Genomic DNA, 18,880 nt, shown 5'->3' with positions numbered 1-18,880 from the left:
TGACAAATGTGAGGGTCGCTCTCATACAGATGCTGGCTGAAGCTGTGGGTGCACATGCCTTTGTCTTTATCAGATTGAGAGTAGGTGTCACACCAAGCCAGGAGGGCTGTCAGTATTAAATGTCTATGTACTTAAGGTTAAGTCAACCAGGACAAGGAGAAGTAGATGGAGAGCTGTCGGGAGAATGTGGTATTGTGCAAGTCCAGGGGAAAGGCGTCTCAACAAGGGCGTGGTTAGTAACATTCACAATTTCTGAGAGGCCAAGAACTGTGAGGCCTAAAAAATAATGTGTTAACTTTAAAATAGTTTATTGAATATTATTAGACAGGTTTGTCTTACCTCTACAACCTTGTTTTATGCTATATCCTTGTTATTTTCTTTGAGGTATGTGTTTGTCTATACAGATTTTCTGTTGTGACCTTTCTTTCTGAGTGTTCTGGAAATATATATATTGTATATAATGGTATAAATTTAAAAATAATCTATGTTTAATTTACATTTTCCTAACTGTTAGAGTTATTCAATGATAAATATTTTTAAGTGCCTTTATAAAAGATGAAAAATTAAGCAATTAATATGGTTTCTTCTTGCTTTCTATATCTATTATGCTAAAAAAAGCTTGTATCATCTGAGATTATTAGTATCTTTCACATCTTCTAGTTTTAAGAGTAAATTTTTACATTTACATTGACTTTTACATATTTACAACAAATAAGCCCCCCTTTGGCACAGCTTTTATACCTTAGCTGCCTCATTCTTAGCTCCTACATTTCCTTCTGGGTTTTTTTGTTTGTTTTTCAGTCTCAGTCTGTCACCCCAGTAGAGTGCTGTGGCATCAACCTAGCCCACCGCAACCTCAAACTCCTGGACTCAACCAATCCTCCTGCCTCAGTCTCCCAAGTAGCTGGGACTACAGGTGTGCACCACCACACCAGGCTAAATTTTTCTGTTTTTAGCAGAGATGGGGTCTCACCCTTGCTCAGGCTGGTCTCGAACTCCTGAGCTCAACAGTCCTCCCCCCTGGGCCTCTCAGAATGCTAGGATTACAGGCATGAGCCACCACACCCAGCCTCCTTCATTTTTTGATTAAAGCATATCCTTAGTTACATATGTGGTTATATACACACACACACACACACACACACACACACATATATATATATTAGAGACAGGGTCTTGCTCTGTGGCTAAGCTGGAGTGCAGTTGTGAGGGAGATCATAGCTCACTGCAGCCTCAAACTCCTGGGCTCAAGCAGTCCTCCTGCCTCAGCCTCCTGAGTAGCTACCTGGGAACACAGGCACGTGGCATCATGCTGGGCTAATTTTTTAATTTTTTGTAGAGATGGGGTCTTGCTATGTTGCCAAGGCTGGTCTTGAACTCCTGGCCTCAAGCAATTCTCCCACCTCAGCCTCTCAAAATACTGGGATTATAGGTGTGACCCACCATGCCTGGCCTTTAGTTATATTTAGATAGAAATATTTTTAATTTTGGGATTATAATGTCATTGTCAAAATAAAATCCAAATAATATAGAAATATAGATGATGGAAAATGAAAGACCTTCACACTCCTACCCCCAGGAAGAACCTCAACTGAAAACAAAATTCTTTGGTTTCCCTTTCCTTTAAAAGCATACAAGGGTATTTGAGAAGATTTCAGCCTACTTGGCAATCTGTAGCCCTTTGTAACGTAAAAATTCATGTCTCTCTAGACTTGTAACCCTTCGGTCCTGGAATATTCTACTTTGATCATTTTGTTACCATCCTCTCTGTTCTCTTTGGAACCCCCATAGCCAGTGGTAGGATCCATTTCAGTGGTCAACACAGCTCAGGTAACACAGTTCAACACCACTTTCCTCGGTTTCCCACCTAGTTGTTGCAAGTTGCCATCCTGGAGTGGGTGCAGGAGGTGGGACCCGATGGGCATGGTGATGGCGATCAGTGATACGGCTTCCTCAGAAAGTCACCGCCCCATGAGAGAGGGTTGGCGCCTGGTCTTCTGATTGGTGTAGCCCCGGACTCCTGAGTTGCTTGCAGAAAATTAGAAATGAAGAATCTTCTAGTCTGTTCATAGGAGGTTTCTGTTTCAGGTGAAAAAGTAGAGAGATGTGGTTCTCAATCCAGTTCTATCAGCCTCATAGTTAGGGAGACTCCTCCAAGTTTCAGACATTATATTGTTTATCATTTTTAATATGGTTACAAATTTTTATATTTCTGAAGTCTCAATTATTTTAGTGGTCTGCCTTAGGCATGGTATTTTAAATTGGAAATCTCAAGAAATTTTTATTGAGTGCGGACAATAAAAGTGACACATTATAAACCGCTTTTATCTAAAATGCAAATGTGAAAAGGAAGATAAATGAAAGGCACAAAGCTTCTGGTTTTGTATCGGAATAATATTTTTAGTATTATGGTAAATTTTCCCCTTGTCTTAAAGTTACTATTAAAGGTGGGGAGAGGGGGATTAAATTCCTCTAACATATGCTTTGATTTTTTTAAGTAGCAGTGAACTGGCCTACAAATTTATTCTACCAGCTTTTTGCTCTCACAACTGTCCTGCTGGAATCAATGAACTGTTGATTAAAAACCTTGTTAGTTAATACATTTCATAAGCTTAAACTGTCTTTAGAAGCCTAATCACTTTCATGTCACTAGCTGCAGGGATAGAGACAAAAGCTGTGGCTAATTATTAAACACTTTACAGAGCTGATATTGAATTTCTAATGTATCCCAAATGCCCCCTTTCTCGGATTAGTTCCTGTGTTCTACTAGCTAGCACATTGCTAGCTTGGAGAATGGCTTCATGTTAAGATCCTAAGGTTTCGGAAACCTTGAAACAGTCACAGATTCTCTGGTCATTTTGAAACAGTCCTGGGCTGGTGCAACGTCTGGAGACCCGAGGGAGTAATCGCCCGCTAGCAGAGGGCCAGCAGCGTCCTTGCAGTGCCACCTGCTTCAAGATGGCTGTCTCCCAGAGAACTGCCTTGGAAAACAGGCCAACCTGGTTTAGACGTATTCCAACTCTCACATCTCTTTCTCCTCCCCCGAATTCTCTCCTGAGACCCAGAACTGCATTTCCAACTGCCAAATATACGAATATTCTCCAAGTTGCAGAGGACCATGGCTGTCTGAAAGACCGTATTGAAAGCTGAAGAGTAGACACAGATTTTGAACTGAAATCTTGTCCTCAAACTGTCCCTGGGGTTATGTCCTGGGAGTGAAGGTGACATAATTAAGGCATCCAATTAAGTTGGCGTTCATTGGCGAATGTTCTAACTTCCGAGTAACTCACCCCGTATGTCCTGTAATCGCACACTCAGCAAGGGCATGTTAGGACTACAGGCTTCCTGAGGAGCCCCGCCCTCCTTTAGGCCCCGCCTCCATGCAGTTCCGCCCCTCCCGGCGGCGCCCACTGACTGCGCCTGCGCATTGCCACACACGCAGGCAGTGGCTTTCGCGAAGATGTCGCTGCAGAGAAACACGTCCCGCGCGCCACGCCGTCTGTTTCCAGGGCAACCCGGCGCCTCGTAGCAACCGCGCGCGCGGCCTAGGTGGGTCTCTCGAACTCCCAGCCCTGCCATGGCGGCCGGGAGTCCTAGCGTCTTCCTACTCATGGTCAACGGGCAGGTGGAGAGCGCCCAGGTAAGCGGCCGTGGACCCCGCCGGGGCCCGCCCTCCAGCGCCCCCCAGGGGCCTTTCCCGTAATTCCCTGGGCTGCTGTGTGGCCCCCGGAGAGCCATGTCATTCCTCGGAGCCTCTTGGTTAGGCGGGGGAGGGGAGCAAGCGTTTGAGAGGCTTGGCGCGAGGTTGCTGGGAATCCTTAGCCTCGATATGCAGGTGTGGAAACAAACCTAGCACGGAGGTCCCACTCGGCCAAGCCTGTGGCCCTGGCTGGTATCGCGCCCACTTGGTTGAGTCACGGGCCAGAGCCTCCCGGGTGTAACAGGAGGATCCGCGCCGCGTGCCATGCACAGAGAGTGCCCGCTCTCAGAACCCCCAGGGTGAACTTGAGTTAGAATCTGGATGCTTTGGTTAGTCAGATCCAAGAATAGTGTGTGCGTGTCTAACCGAACCTACTCTCCATCCTCCTACACTTTATAAGAACCATTTATTATAAGTAAATATAAACTAGGCGCAGGGGCTCACGCCTGTAATCGCAACACTTCAAGAGGTGGAAGCAGGAGGATCACTTGAGGCCAGGAGTTTGAAACCAGCAGGAAAACGTAGCAAGGCACCGTCTCTAACAACAGCAACAACAAAAACCCCTCAGCATTCAACAAGTCCTTGCTGTGCACCAAACTCCGTGCCCAGCACGGCTTTATGCAATCCTTACAACAGCCTTGTGCGGTAGGCATCACTAACATCACCTTTTACATCTGGGAAGACTTCCCCCAAAGGAAGTGGCATAGCTGGGAACTGAACCCAGGTCTGTCTGACCTCAAAGCTTTGTTACACTGTCCTTCCAGGCTGTTGGAGATGGTGTTTATTATTTATATTATTGTGAGGATTAACTGAGATGGTTCAGGGACAGCACTGACAGGGCCTGATGCTCAGTAAGTGTCTCCTGCTTTCCCGTTTCGTCAGGGATACAGCCCTGTGCTCCCACCCTGTCCTCCGCCATGGCCTCATGCCCAGATCATCTTCCCCTTTTCTCCTGCTCTATCCCATTAGGGCCTCTCAGCTGGGCTGGGTCACAGGCCTCTGTGCTCTCAGTGCCCCCCCCACACACACACACTGTTCCTTCTCCCTCTGTGCTGGGCCCCTCCCTCTCTCCAGGCCCTCAGCTCCAGCCAAGCATGTCCTGATGGCTTCCCAGGTTCTCAGACCTTTCACTTCAGCACCATTCCCTTAGACCTCGTCTGTGCCCACCCCTGTGCCAGGCACTGGGGACGCAGAAGGGCATCAAACCTGTTCCCTGGAGTTGACAGATGTAGACACAGGCAATCAGTGCTTTGATGGAGGGAAGCACAGGAGCTGAAGGAGCCAAGAAGTAGCCCTTAAACCAGCCTAGGAGTTAGGGGCAGGCTCCCAGCAGGATATGTTTTGAAGGATGAGCAGGAGTCTTCCAGATGAAGAAATAGGAAGGGCATATCAGACAAGGCTCAGGCTCAGGGGTGGCAGCAGCTCGGGACTCTCCCACATCCGTGTCCCCAGCCTCTCCACTAAACTGCATGTCCGCATCCCCAGCTGTCTCTGAGACCCCAGCCCAGGTGCCTCCTGTTCAGAATTGCTGCTAGCAGATGCACCGGCCTCAGCATGCGTCGCGGTAAACAGGATACATGTGTGCTTTTCCCACAGTTTCCAGAGTTCGACAACCTCTACTGCAAGTACTGCTTTGTGTATGGCCAGGACTGGGCCCCCACAGCGGTAAGCTGGGCTCTTGGGCTTTCATGACTTGTTGCGGTTTCCAAAGGTGTTGATCACACCCTTCGTCTCTGCATTCAGAACCATTGAGAGGTAGACACCAAGTTCTAGAGGGAACCCAAACCTCAGTTTGTTCCTGGTAAAGCTAGAGCATAGAGCACAGCCACTGCTGGGCTCCCCGATCCATCCCCCAAGACTGCACTCACTCACATACCCGATCCCGTGAGCTTGCGTGTGGCAGCAAAGACGACCACACGGGCAGGGTCTTCCCAGCCACCCAGCCGGGACGCGGCTGGGCTGTAGACACTCTGGGCCAGTCCCCTCACCATTTGGCCTCTCCTTAGCCGCCGGGGAGGACGCTGGAGAGTCAGAAGGCAGAATAGGCGCTCTCCTGCCGAGACTTCCCAAGGGGCAGCCTGTCTCCACGGGAGAGGGACGGTGGTGACATCTTCGGCCGGCACCACACATTACTATTTACAAAGCGCTTATTTAATCCTCACGTCAGTTTAAGAAAGCGAGGCTCAACTTATTTAACCTCCTCAGCCTCAGTTTCCCTATTTGTACAACTGAGATGATAATACTTATTTTCCTTTCACCCATTCATTGACAGACTGTTGATTGAGAGTCTCCTGGGTGCTGGGGATACAGTGGTGAACAGAGCCAGACAGAAGTCCTGTCTTTCTGCAGTCCGCATTCTCTCCTGTGGGGGGGACAGATAATCAATAGCACGTATTCTGGTATTTAGCTAATAAGAAGTGCGGAGGGGAAGTGAAGCCAGGAAGCAAGAGGACTGAAGGGTAAGAGGGAGGCTGGACTCAAGGCAGCCAGGGAAGGCCTCACTGAAAATGTGACTTTTGAGCCAAGGCCTGAAGGAAGTGAGGGAACAAGCTATGTGGAAATCTGTGGAAAGAACTTTCCAGGCAGAAGGAGCAGAGAGTGCAAAGGCCCTGGGGCAGGGTGGCAGATCTTGTAGGGCTTAGAAGGTCAGAGTAAGGACCATGACCTTTACTCAAGGGGAGATGGGACCTCATCGGAGAGTTTTGCACGTGGAAGAAAGTGACCTGACTCATGTTTTAAAAAGATCCCTCTGGCTTTTATGCTGAGAATAAATTGCAGGGGCAAGGGCAAGAGCAGGGAGACCAGCTGGCTGTGACACTGGCACATGTGGGAGAGCAGGACGGCAGCAGTGGGTGGTGAGGGGTGGTTGGATTTCAGGTACACTTTGAAGATTGAGCTGACAGGATTTCCTGTTGGACAGATGTGGAGTGTGCGAGAAAGAGGGGTTACGAATCACACCGAGGTTTTTAGGCTGAGCACTTGGAAGTAGAGAGCTGCCTTCAGTGAGACGACTATGGATAGAGCACATTTGGGACGGCTCCCTAGAGCCCAGCCCAGCATGGGTTACGGTTGAGATGCCCACTAGATATCCAAGTGGAGATGCGAGGTTGGCAGTGGGAGATGGGGCGATGCTGATCTGGAGTTCAGAGGCGAGGACCAGGCTAGAGAGGTGAATTTGGGAATTGTCAACTTCTAGACCACATTGAAAGCCGTGAGATCAGCAAATACAGGAGAGGAGCCAGCCAGAGACGCAGCCTCAGGACATGCAATGCTGGGAAGGAACCGGCAAGAGCACCTAAGCAGGAGCCACCCCGTGAGGTAGAAAGACCCAGAAGCAAGGGAAGAAAGTGTATCAAGAAGCAGATCAGCTTCCAGAAGTGATCAGCTGTGTCAGATGCTTGTGATGAGTCAAATAAAATGAGGACAGAAATGATCATGGATATAGCAATGTCAAGGTCACTGGTGTTATTTGAAAAAACCCTTTGATAGAGTGGGGGAGCCAGTAGTCAGATTGCAGTGGGTTCATGAGAAAACAGCAGAGGAGGAATTGGAGCTGGTGAGTGTGACAACTCTTTTGAGGGGTTTTGCCGTAAAGGGGAGGAAAGAATCGTCAGGCAGGTGGAGGAGCAGGTAGAATCAGGAGAGATCGCTTGTGATTGAGAAAATCGTACATACGGGTATGCCAAGGGGATGCCCAGGTGAGAATGGTGGTGCAGGAGGGGCAGTGCAAACAGTGTCGGCGCCATTGCCTTCAGCAAGGCAAGAGGGGACAGGATCTAGTGCCTGGGAGAGTGGCTGGCCTCCTGTGTTGTCACGCTTTGATAAGATAATGCATTAAAGTACCAGACTAAGAGATGCTCTGTTACTTCTTAGTCCCGTTTTTTGGGAAGTTAGTGTCTTGGTAGAAAGTAGCTGAGGAAACAGCTTTGGCAGCTGCCCACCCAAGGCAAGGGGAGGAGCCATGGCAGCCTGGTGCTCAGATACCAGTTGACTCTGTCAATTGTCCCCACAGGGTCTGGAGGAGGGGATCTCACAGATCACATCCAAGAGCCGAGATGCATGCCAAGCACTGGTGTGGAACTTCCCCATCGACATCACCTTTAAAAGCACCAACCCCTTTGGCTGTGAGTCTGCAGAGGCCCTGGGGGACAGGGGCCCAGAGCTTGCACGCAGCACTCCCAGGGCAGCCTCTGCCTCGTCCCACCCACCACTGTCCACATTCATGTCATTACTACCTGTCACCTGGGCTCTTGCACCAGCCTTTGATGTTGTCTCTCTGGCCACCTGGCCTTTTCCCTCCTCTTCCTCATCCCCACTCCAACCCAGTTCATCTTCTACATGCTGTGCTGCTGGCCTTGTGCAAGTTCAGAGTGGATCGGGTCAGGCCCCAGTGGACACCTTTGCTAGTCGCTGTGCCAGTGAAGGGCAGATTCCTGGGCCTGGTATACAGACTGCAGCCATCTGGCCTGGAGGCGTGACCCTTTGCCTCTTGACTTCCCATGGCCTGCTGTGCTCCAGCCAGACGCTAACACTCGCGCCTCAAGTGCCCTCTTCTGAGCCTTTGTTCATGCTGTTCCCTCTGCCCAGATACACTTCCCACATCCTACCTCCTGCCTCCTTCCCAAGGGCTTCCTGGCTTGCAATGTTAACCTCCTACCTTGGTCATTATTAACCATTCTAATTGTTTCCTTTCACTTAATAAGTGCCTACTGTATACAAACCCTGGGGTTAGGCTCCATGGGGGCTATGAATACTTTATGTGGACTTGTCCAAGCTTCCTAGTCCTTTCTGGCAGACAGACTTCTCTCCATTTCTTTTCCCATCTTGGGAAACTGAGACTCAAAACTGGTATCACTTGCCTTCTGCTTTCCAGCCAGTAGCCGAGTGTGGATTTAAAGTCAGCCCCATCTAATTTCATAGTCCAGGCCTTTGTACTGCAAGTGGCCTGGGTCCAGTTCACCAGAGTGCAGCAGTTCTGGAACAAGGGCTGCCTGTGGTCCTTCTGGGCAGGGACGTCCATCCTGCTGTCATCGTCCCTGAGTAAGAGCTTTGGTAGACTTCCTGGGACAATGCACCAAGGGTAGGAACAGCCTGCTCCTGCTGAGGATGGCCAGGAGAAGTAAATAAAATACTAAAAAACAAGAACAAAACACAACTACCTTGAAGGCTTCAGAGAGTTAGCAAAGTCATGGAGATCTACCAGGCAGGATCCAGGAGAACAGAAGTCCAGAGATGTGACCCCGGTTGCATCTCCCCTGAGAGTGTTTGCCGATTCCAGCAGAGGTGACCGGGAGACTGATCAAGACCTTTGACAGCCTCTCTGGGCCCAGGGGACAAAAACACATGTTCAGAACCCTCCAAGGGGTTGGTGTGGGGCAGAGGGCCGCAGGGAAATCTTTGCAACTTGGATTGAGGCCTCAAAGAGCTGCCCTAGAACTAAGGGAGAGATGGAAGTAGGGCAGCCTCACGGGGATGGCAGCCCGGCCTCTGATCATTCCAACCCCCTGATTTTTGGATTAAGCTCCAAAAGTGTTATAGCCAAGCCACCTGGAAAAAGCAAATAGGAAACAGGAATCCTCAAATTATTCTATATTTTTTCAAATATAATGTCTGGCATATAAAAGGCACCTTAAGATAACATGAAGGTTAACCAGCAAAAATAAGGCAGGAGATAAACAGGAACTCCAGATGCTAGAATTTTCAGATACATTCTTACCATGACCAAAAGAGATAAAACATAATATTGACAATCATGGCAGAGAACTAGAGTATCTGACATTTTTAAAAGATTCTAATAGAAATTCTAGAACTGAAAAATATGATAACCAAAAGTAGGAGCTCAGCAGATTAGACATAACTGAAGAGATAATGATACACTGAAAGTTCAAAGGAACACGTCTGCAATGAAATACAAGAATAGAAAATATAGATGAGAGAGCAGGAGACAGAATATATTAATAGTAAGTCTACGGTATGTGATTGGAATCCTAGGAGAGGAGAGAGAACGAGACAGAGGCAATATTGGAAGAGATAAATAGCTGCAGTTTTTCCCAAAAATGAGGAAAGACATTAAGCCACAGATTCAAGACGACAAACCTCAAGCAGACTAAATGTAAGAAATCCATGCCTAGATGCATAATAAAAAAACTGATGAAAACCAAAGCTGAAAAGAATTTGTCAAAAATCCATTGAATAGTATACTTAAGACTTGTGTGTTTTGTTATGTGTAAATTTTATCTCAAGAACTATGAAAAAATGTTGAGCTCTAGTTAATGATATACATAATGAAGTATTTTAAAGAAAGTGTACACTGGCCAGGCACGGTGGCTCATGCCTGTAATCCTAGCACTCTGGGAGGCCAAGGTGAGAGGATCGCTTGAGGCCAGGAATTCAAGACCAGCCTGAGCAAGAGCAAGACCCCGTTTCTCCAAAAATAGAAAAAAATTTAAACAGGTGTGGTGGTGTGTACCTGTAGTCCCAGCTCAGGAGGCTAAGGCAGGAGAATCACTTAAACCCAGGAGTTTGAGGTTGCTGTGAGCTGTGATGAAGCCATTGCACTCTAGCCCAGGTGACAGAGCAAGATTCTGTCTCAAAAAAAAAAAAAAAGTACATATACAACTATTAGGTACCCATAAGAATTAAAGATTTTTTTAATTTAAAAAATGTTTTAAAGAGAAAGTGTACAGATATCTGCAACTTTGAAATTCCTCACAATAAGTAGGATGGATTGACTGAAGCGTGGGAAGATACGTGCTAAAGCTAGCACAGTCAGCCGCTACGGTAATCTAGGTAGTGAGTAATCAAGGATTCATTGGGAAACTTTCATCTTTTCTGGGGGAGTAGAGTATTTTCTTTGGCCATAATGAAATTAAGTTAGGGATCAATAACAAACGGTTAATGATGTTTGAAAGATAAGAAAAAAAATCGCTTCTAAAAATAACCCATATGTCAAAGAAGAAATAATAATGGAATTTTGAATTGAATTATGGTGAAAATACTTGGCTATTTAAACTTGTAGGGGGCAGTTAAAATCCTGGTTACAAGGAAATTTTGTAGTTTTAAATGCGTATGTTAGAAAAGAAGATAGGCTGGAAAATTAGTAATCTAAGCACCATTTTAAGAAATTAGTAAAATAGGCCGGGCGCGGTGGCTCACGCCTGTAATCCTAGCACTCTGGGAGGCCGAGGTGGGCGGATCGTTTGAGCTCAGGAGTTCGAGACCAGCCTGAGCAAGAGCGAGACCCCATCTCTACTAAAAATAGAAAGAAATTATATGGACAGCTAAAAATACATAGAGAAAAAATTAGCCGGGCATGGTGGTGCATGCCTGTAGTCCCAGCTACTCGGGAGGCTGAGACAGGAGGATCGCTTGAGCTCAGGAGTTTGAGGTTGCTGTGAGCTAGGCTGACGCCACGGCACTCACTCTAGCCTGGGCAACAGAGTGAGACTCTGTCTCAAAAAAAAAAAAAGAAAAAGAAATTAGTAAAATAACAGCAAATTAAACCCAAAGAAAGTAGAAGAATGAGAAAGAGCAGAAATAAACAGGAAGCATTTACATTAGAGAAGATGAAAAAAGACAAGTTACCTTCTCACATATCAATTCAAAAAACTAAAAAGAAAAAAGTTGTTTTTTACAATTGAAACGTGTAGGTTAAGATGATCAATAAGAGAAGACAGAAAATGGCAAGAATGAAAAAAGGGACATAATCACAGATTTTGCAGACAATGAAAAGATATTAAGAATAGCCATTTGCCAATACATTTGGCAAGTTAAACAAAATGGTCAAATTCCTAGAAAAATTTAACTACCAAAACTGACACAAAAAGAAAGAGAATATGAGTAGTCCTGTATCTATTAAATTGAACCTGTAATTAATTAGAAATTTTCTCACGAAACTCCAGGCCCAAATGTCTTTATAGTGAATTCCACCGAATATTTAAGGAAGAAATAACACCAGGCTTACACAAAACTCTTAGAACCAAAAAGATTAAACATTCCCCGACTTCTTTTTTTTTAGATCAGCATTATTTTGATTCGAATGCCTGTTGGAGACATTAAAAAGAAGAAACTCTGCTGGGCGCGGTGGCTCACTCCTGTAATCCTAGCACTCTGGGAGGCCCAGGCAGGAGGATCACTTGAGGTCAGGAGTTCGAGACCAGTGTGAGCAAGAGCGAGATCCCCATCTCTACTAAAAAAAAAAAAAAAAAATGGAAATTAGCTGGACAACTAAAATTATATATAGAAAAAATTAGCTGGGCATGGTGGCTCATGCCTGTAGTCCCAGCTGCTCGGGAGGCTGAGGCAGAAGGATTGCTTGAGCCCAGGAGTTTGAGGTTGCTGTGAGCGAGGCTGATGCCACGGCACTCTAGCCCAAGCAACAGAGTGAGACTCTGTCTCAAAAAAAAAAAAAAGGAGTTTACACTGATGCCCTTCTTGGGTGTACTCCCACCAGAGAAGTGTGCCAAGAGCCTGTGCGACAGTGCTCAGCCCCTCACTGTGTGCCACAGCCCCCAGAGGAGGGACAGACTGCCTGTCCGTCAGCACTAGAGTGAATGGTTACTGTGGCATATTTTGATTGTAGAATATAATACAGCATTGAAAATTAGCAAACCCCTGTACATGAAACCATTTGAGTGAATCCCACAAACGTAATGTTGAATTAAAGAGGAAATATACATACTACCTGATTCCTTTTTTTTTTTTTTTTTTTTTGAGACAGGGTCACACTCTGTTGTTGCCCACACTGGAGTGCAGTGGTGTCATCATAGCTCAGACTCACGGGCTCAAGCGATCCTCCTGCCTCTGCCTCCCGAGTAGCTGGGAATACAGTTGTGCACCACCATGCCCAGCTCATTTTTTTAATGTTTTATAGAGATAAAGTCTCACTATGTTGCTCATGCTGGTCTCAACCTCCTGGCTTCAAACAATCCCCCAATTTCAGTCTCCCAAACTGCTGGGATTATAGGCGTGAACCCCTGCACCCAGCCTATGATTCCTTTTATATAAAGTTACAAAAACATGGATAAAACTAAAATACCATGTGTGGGACGCATTCTTTGGCAGTGAAGCCTTAAAGAAAAGAGTTGGTTTCCTGCAATTCAGAAGAGTGGGCACCTTTGGTGGGGGTGCAAACCTGACCCTAATATTTCGTGAGCGCTCACTACACATAGGCTCTCTGCCAAGTGTTTCAGAGATGAGGAAACTGAGGGGCAGAGAGGTTAGGTAACTTGCCTGAGGTCACTGAGGTGGCAGGATTGGAGCCTGGCAGGCCACCTCCGGGCCCTTCCTGGGCCTCACTGCCTCCCCTTTCACTGGGGCAATCAGTGATCTCTCCCTTACACGTAGAGGACAGAGAAACTAACGAGGTGAAAGCACCTAATGGGACCTGATGTTAGCAGGAAACAGGTGTCATTGTTAATTTTTAAAGGCAGCTGCCCAGAAGGTCTTTGTTTTCTCACTTCTCTTTGACACCCCCAAACCAAGCCCCTCGCCCCCGTCCTGTGAGCCCGTCTGGTGCGTGTCTGACTGTGACCGTCTCCATGAGGAAGGACGCTCCCAGAGAGCAGGCAGGCCCTTCGTCTGCTCTGATCACAGCTGGGGACCAGTGCCTAGCACAGGGCCTGCAGAGGCACTTGCTGTGTCCGTCAAGTGACAGAGTAGGGACACCATTTTGGCTCTGTCTCCCCAGCTGTGAAAGGGGTGGTGGAGAGTGCATGCCCAGGCATCACTGGAGGCACAGGAAGGGTGGGCAGAAGCCCTTGGTGCAGTCCGGGTTCCCACATCTCTTCTGCCCTCCCTCAAGCCTGCAGCCCCAGGGTTTCAGCACCATCCTGTGATTCAGCCCGACACCCCGTTCTCTGCCCTGCACCTCCCCTGTGTTTCCCCACCCGCTAACCCCCTGTCTTGTCCTTCCCAAGGGCCACAGATTGTGCTCAGTGTGTATGGACCAGACGTGTTCGGGAACGATGTGGTCCGAGGCTACGGGGCGGTGCACGTGCCCTTCTCACCTGGCCGGTAGGACCTCACTCTGACCTGGTCGCTGGGCCTCAGCCTGTCTCTCACTGGGCCATGCTCGCCTTGGGACCCAGGCACCCTCAACAGGGCTTGTCCTGGGGACAGACATCACCTCATCTGTCCCGGCGTCAGGCTGGGAATCCTCTGGGGCCCCCCAGGGGCCTGGGCAGCTTGGCATGGAGGGTGCGGGGTGCAGCCCGGATCTGGGAAGAAACGCACGCAGGTGGGTGGCGAGGCTCACGCTGCCAGCTGCACACCACCCGGGGTGGGGAGGGAGCGGGCCCTGAAAAGAAAAAGACCCTCACGGACTCTGACCTCTGTGAGGCTGGGCCCGGGCAGGTGGTGGTCACTGCTGTCTCCCGCGCTCAGCCAGCGCAGGTTAGATTTGTTGGCATTGACCTTGACTCCACCACGCTGCACCGGCCTGATCTGTGAGTGTTGCTGCTTGCGGCTCGCTGGAGGCTCAGAAAGCTCCGTCACTTGCCTGTTGCTCTGCATCTGTCTGCGAAAACATTTGTTTCAGGCACAAGAGGACCATCCCCATGTTTGTCCCGGAATCTACGTCTAAACTGCAGAAGTTTACAAGGTGAGTTTTCTACCCGAACCCTTGGCCCCTCTTTCTGATCCAGAGGAGGAATGGGTGTCACATTCCATCCCTCTTTATGTGCCTGGTCACCTCCTCAGATCTTCAAGTCGCTCCACCGAGTGGGGACTACTAGAAACAGGTCCCATGGGGGTGCTGGGAGTCACTGGGCTCCCTACAGCCGCTGTTCTAGCAGCACGCGTCCACGCAGCTTTGCTCCGTGCCTTGTTAAAAGTCTTTGTGTCGGATGGAGCAGAGGAAACACTCTTGTCTGATGAGAGAATGCTCATGACATATTGTGACATTAAAAGGTAGTAAACAGGATACAGCAGTGTGAGCTGAACACCTTAAAACAGTAATAAGATAACGGGTAGCTTTTCTCAGTAAGTTACTAAATGACTTTACATATGGGGCCTCTGGGAGGAGCTGACATTTGAGCAGAGACTGGAGCAGCCGTGGGAAGATGGGGGTGGGGGGAGAACATGGTGGGCACAGGGAACAGCATGTTCCAGGCCCTGAGGACAGTGTGGGCCTTGCACGTTAGGGGCAGCCAGGATGTCTGGCTGGTAAGTGGTGAGCAAGGGGAGATGTGGCGAGATGCCAGGGGAGGCAGGCAGGGCCAGGACACGAGGGCCTGCGGGGAGGAAGCCCCAGGGGAGGGTGTCCTTACCCCTTACCATGTCCAGGTGGGGGACGGGGGTGGGGGGCGTGCAGCCTAGCCCTGGCTGGCTGACTTGGGGGCTTAGGATGGACGCGCCTGTTGGCACAGCTCAGCTGCCAGCCACTGCTGCCCCCAGCAGGTCAGTGAAGCTGAGAGGAGGTGGACGACTCTGGGCTCCTAGGTGGCAGCTGGCAGACGGCCCCTGCAGGCCTGGCCAGTACCGGGGTGAGACCTGGCCAGAGCCCTGCTGGGCAGAGGATGGCATCGAGCCTCAGCGCTGAGGACGCCTCCCTGAGCTCTGAGGCCTGTGGCGGGGAGGGACAGCAGTGCCTCCATTGGCCTCAGCCCAAGAATTTAGGTTCCCATTGCCCCTAGGAGCCCCTCTGGGAGGCTACCCTATGGGAAGAGACTTCTTTACCAGATGCCCTGGGCCAGTGCCACCTGGAGGTGACAGCACTCACCCCACAGGGCTGTCAGGGAAGCAGTGGAGCAGTGCACGTCTGTGGGTTTGGGGAAGATTAAGGGGCTTTGAGAGTCTACACGGCCGTCCTGGCCCACAGAGGCGCGTGGGCCTGCAGGTGGGTGAGGGTTCTGTACCCACAGAGGCCTGTGGCTTGCAGAGCAGCGAGGTTTGTGCCTGTCCCTGAGGGACAGCAGCCCAGTGCAGGGGCCATCCCCACCCCCATGTGCTCGCATTTCAAACACCATTTGATGGGCAGACTCTTCCCAGACGGACACGGGTTGGGGGTCCGTGGAGGCTCCCTGCTCAGGCAGAGCCCTGGGGCATCTCGACTCCTCTCTCCCTCCCCTCCCAGCACCCTCCAGGGCTCCCCCTCTGCTCCCCATGTCTGTCCTTCCTCAGCCTAAAGGGCCTACCCATAACATTCTCTGCCCCCTGTTAGTTTCCCATGGCTGCTTCGACAAAATGCCACAGACTTGATGGCTTAGAACAACAGAAATGTATTCTCTCACACAGTTCTGGTGAACAGGAACCCAAAGGCAGTTATCACTGGCCCAAAACAAGGCATGGGCAGGGCCGCACCCCTCACAGGTCCTGGGGAGACCGTCCCTTGCCCCTTCCAGCCTCTGGCGGCTGCTGGCCTGCCCTGGCTTGTGGCCGCGTCGCTCCAGCCTCTGCCTCCTCTGTGTTGTCAAATCCCCCTGCCTCCCCTTCGTGTAGGGATGCGCGTGACGGCATTCGGGGCCTCCTGGATCATCCAGGGCCCTTCCCAGCGCAAGCTCCTTGGCTCCATCACGCCTGCGGAGACCTTTTTTCTACATAAGGTCACATTCACGGTTCCCAAGGACTGGGACCTACTATCTTTGGGGGCCATTACTCAGCCTACTGCGGCTCCCCCAATCTAGTCTTCCCGTAGCAACAAAAATGGTGTTCCCGGAACAGCGTAGGCCATGCCTTCCCCGCTAGAGCCTGCCCAGTCACATCCTGCGCCTTTAGGATCAGCTTCGCCCGAACGCTGCACAGCCCTGCTGTGGGGCTCTGCCTGCTTCCCCTGCGCCCCCATTCCTCCGGCCCACTGCGTCCTTCCTGCCCCACGCCCTTGCCTGGAACATTCTCCCAACAGTCTGGCTTCTCACGCCCGGTCCAGGTCCGCCGGGCAGACTGCCCTCGTGGAGCCCGGGGAGAATTAGAAACGCAGTGAGCCATGGTGGCTCTGTGTATTAGCACTTGTGACCCGTCGGGCTCAGTGGGACTGCTTCCGGTGCCTCAGTCCTCACTGCCACCTGAGGTGGGTGCTGCCAGAGCCCTGCCCTAGGGTGGAGTCGCAGAGAGAGGCAGTGGCCTGCCCAGACTGTCCCCTTCTCGAGTGGCATCCTGGTGTTTCTCTCTGTTCCCTCCTTCGCTGCATCGCCCCCGGCAGCTGGCCCGGAGCCCTCCCCTCGCTTCCCTTCCGAGACACCCTCCCCTGGGGCCTGGAGCCCAGGGCCCGGTGGGCGCTGCTGCCTGCCTTCAGAGGCGCAAGCCAGGGCTGGCCCTTGTCAGCAGACGGGCTGGACGGTGGCTTGGACAGCCATGCGTTGTCATGGTTACCAGCGGGCCCTCCCCTCCCCATGGCTCCACCCGCGCTGGGAGCCTGGTGGGGGTTGGTGTGTCCCCAGGAAGAGGACGCGGCCCGGCCGGGCGGAGCTGTGGAGCAGAGGGCGCCTGTTGTCCGCGAGTCCCTCCTGGGCACCCTCGGGGACGAAGCCCGCGGCTGCCGGACCCACCCGGCCGGGAATAGTGCACCGTCTTCTTTCCGGCTCGAGCGGGTGTGTCGGAGGCGTGGCCTGGACGCCAGTCCCTGGAGCCGGCTCCCACCAGGGGTGTCCCAGGCCCTCGTGGCTGAGGGCTGTGCGCTTAGCAGGACTGCTTGTGGAGTCAGATGACAGTGTCTGTCACCGCAGAGCATCCCAGGGCCACACCGCCTAGGTCGGAAGGGAGTGCCTTCACCCCACCGCCCCATGAGGCAGGTGCCATATGATCCCCATTTTACAGTTGGCAAGATCGAGATTCAGAGATGGGAGGTGACTTGTCCTGGGTCCCACGCTACTAAGAGGAAAAGCTCGGGGGCCCAGATCTGGCCCTTCTGCCCACCTCGAAGACTCTTGAGCCTCCTTCCTGGGGAGGGGGGGTGTCACACTGTCCCCTCCCCTCCCTCACTAAATGGCTGTCACATTTCTGGAATTTCCACCTAGGTTCAGGCTGCACCCCCACCCAGCCCCAAATCCCTCAGCTTTCAGCCCCCAGTGAATCAAACCCATGGGAGACTGGGATGGGAAAGTGTGACGCTCCAGCCCAGGAGGAGTGGGGCTGCAGAGGCCTGAGACCTGGTGAAGCCCTGCCAGGCCTCCACTGTCTGTGTGACTCAGACAAGGGACGCCGTTAAAATGACGGGCAGAAGGAGGGTGGGCTCGGGAAGGCTTTGCCCAGGGCCTGGCCCCTGGGGGAGGTGTTGGGGGAGAGAAGCAGGTTTCTGAAACAAGGAGAGCCCACAGCTGGTGTCTGAGGCCAGGAATACCCAGGCAGGGGCCCTGCTCACCCGTGTTCTCCTGTGTTCCCAGCTGGTTCATGGGACGGCGGCCCGAGTACACAGATCCCAAGGTGGTGGCCCAGGGTGAAGGCCGGGAAGGTAAAGCACGACGCCTCCACCGCAAGGGCAGGTTGGAGCCTGGGTGGGACTAGGTGGGCTCAGTGCCCAGGGACCTGCCCGGCTCCTGGGAGCTGGCCTAGGAACTTTCCCAGATGAGGGCCTGGTGGGAGAACAGAGGGGTTGCCATGTCTGTCTGTCCCTGCTTCAGCCCCTTTGCCTTCCAGCGAGAGAGACAGTCCAGGCGCTGTCATTCTCACTTTACAGAAGAGAACACTGAGGCAGAGAGATTCCCAAAGCAGCTGGGGTCCACCTCTGCCCCAGCCCAGCCCAGTTGACGCTGACCTTCTGTCCCCAGTGACCCGTGTCCGGTCTCAGGGCTTCGTCACCCTCCTCTTCAACGTGGTGACCAAGGACATGAGGAAGCTGGGCTACAGCAGCCGGCCTGCAGACACACAGAGCGACCCAGGGCCCAGCCTGCCCCAGGGCACCCCCGGGTGAAGGCATCGTCCCCCTGTGCCCCCATGGTGCCCCCACGCTGAGTCTGGCCGCGCGGGCTGAGCAGCTCTCAGATAGTGAAGGGCTGTCTTTCCGGAGTCGGCCACTGACCCCTCAGCTGAAGCACAGCCTGTGGTGGGGGCTGGGGAGGACAGAATCGTTTCATACAATAAACTGCCACGTTTTCAGAGAGCCCAGGCCTGGGGCTGCCTCTTTGCCCTTCAGTACCTCCCCCATGGGAGCAGGCCAGTGGGGCCGCAGCCTGTTCCCGCCCAGCCTCCAGGGTCCTCCACTCACCCCCCTCGCCCGCTGGGCCACCATGCTGGGTGGAAGCTGTC

General features: G+C 51.4%; 1 protein-coding gene across 3 annotated transcripts; it reads left to right on the top strand.

Annotated features, from left to right (window-relative positions):
- Positions 1 to 3,428: 3,428 nt before the first annotated feature.
- B9D1 (B9 domain containing 1) lies at positions 3,429 to 18,711 on the top strand. 3 transcript variants are annotated; one of them, XM_069483239.1, is made up of 7 exons: positions 3,429 to 3,640; positions 5,297 to 5,365; positions 7,713 to 7,824; positions 13,618 to 13,714; positions 14,238 to 14,300; positions 18,019 to 18,086; positions 18,403 to 18,711. In XM_069483239.1, the coding sequence occupies exons 1-7, from the start codon at positions 3,578 to 3,580 to the stop codon at positions 18,543 to 18,545; spliced, it is 615 nt and encodes a 204-aa protein (XP_069339340.1). In that variant the 5' UTR covers positions 3,429 to 3,577; the 3' UTR covers positions 18,546 to 18,711. The 3 variants fall into 3 exon arrangements, with proteins under 3 accessions (XP_069339340.1, XP_069339341.1, XP_069339342.1); XM_069483240.1 differs by having other exon boundaries at positions 18,312 to 18,552; XM_069483241.1 differs by having other exon boundaries at positions 18,369 to 18,419.
- The last annotated feature ends 169 nt before the right edge of the window (positions 18,712 to 18,880 follow it).

Source organism: Eulemur rufifrons, chromosome 9 (assembly GCF_041146395.1).
Source record: "Eulemur rufifrons isolate Redbay chromosome 9, OSU_ERuf_1, whole genome shotgun sequence".
Classification (NCBI taxonomy): Eukaryota; Metazoa; Chordata; class Mammalia; order Primates; family Lemuridae; genus Eulemur; species Eulemur rufifrons.
Note: the sequence above shows the minus strand (reverse complement) of the source record. Positions and strands in the feature narration are given on the sequence as shown.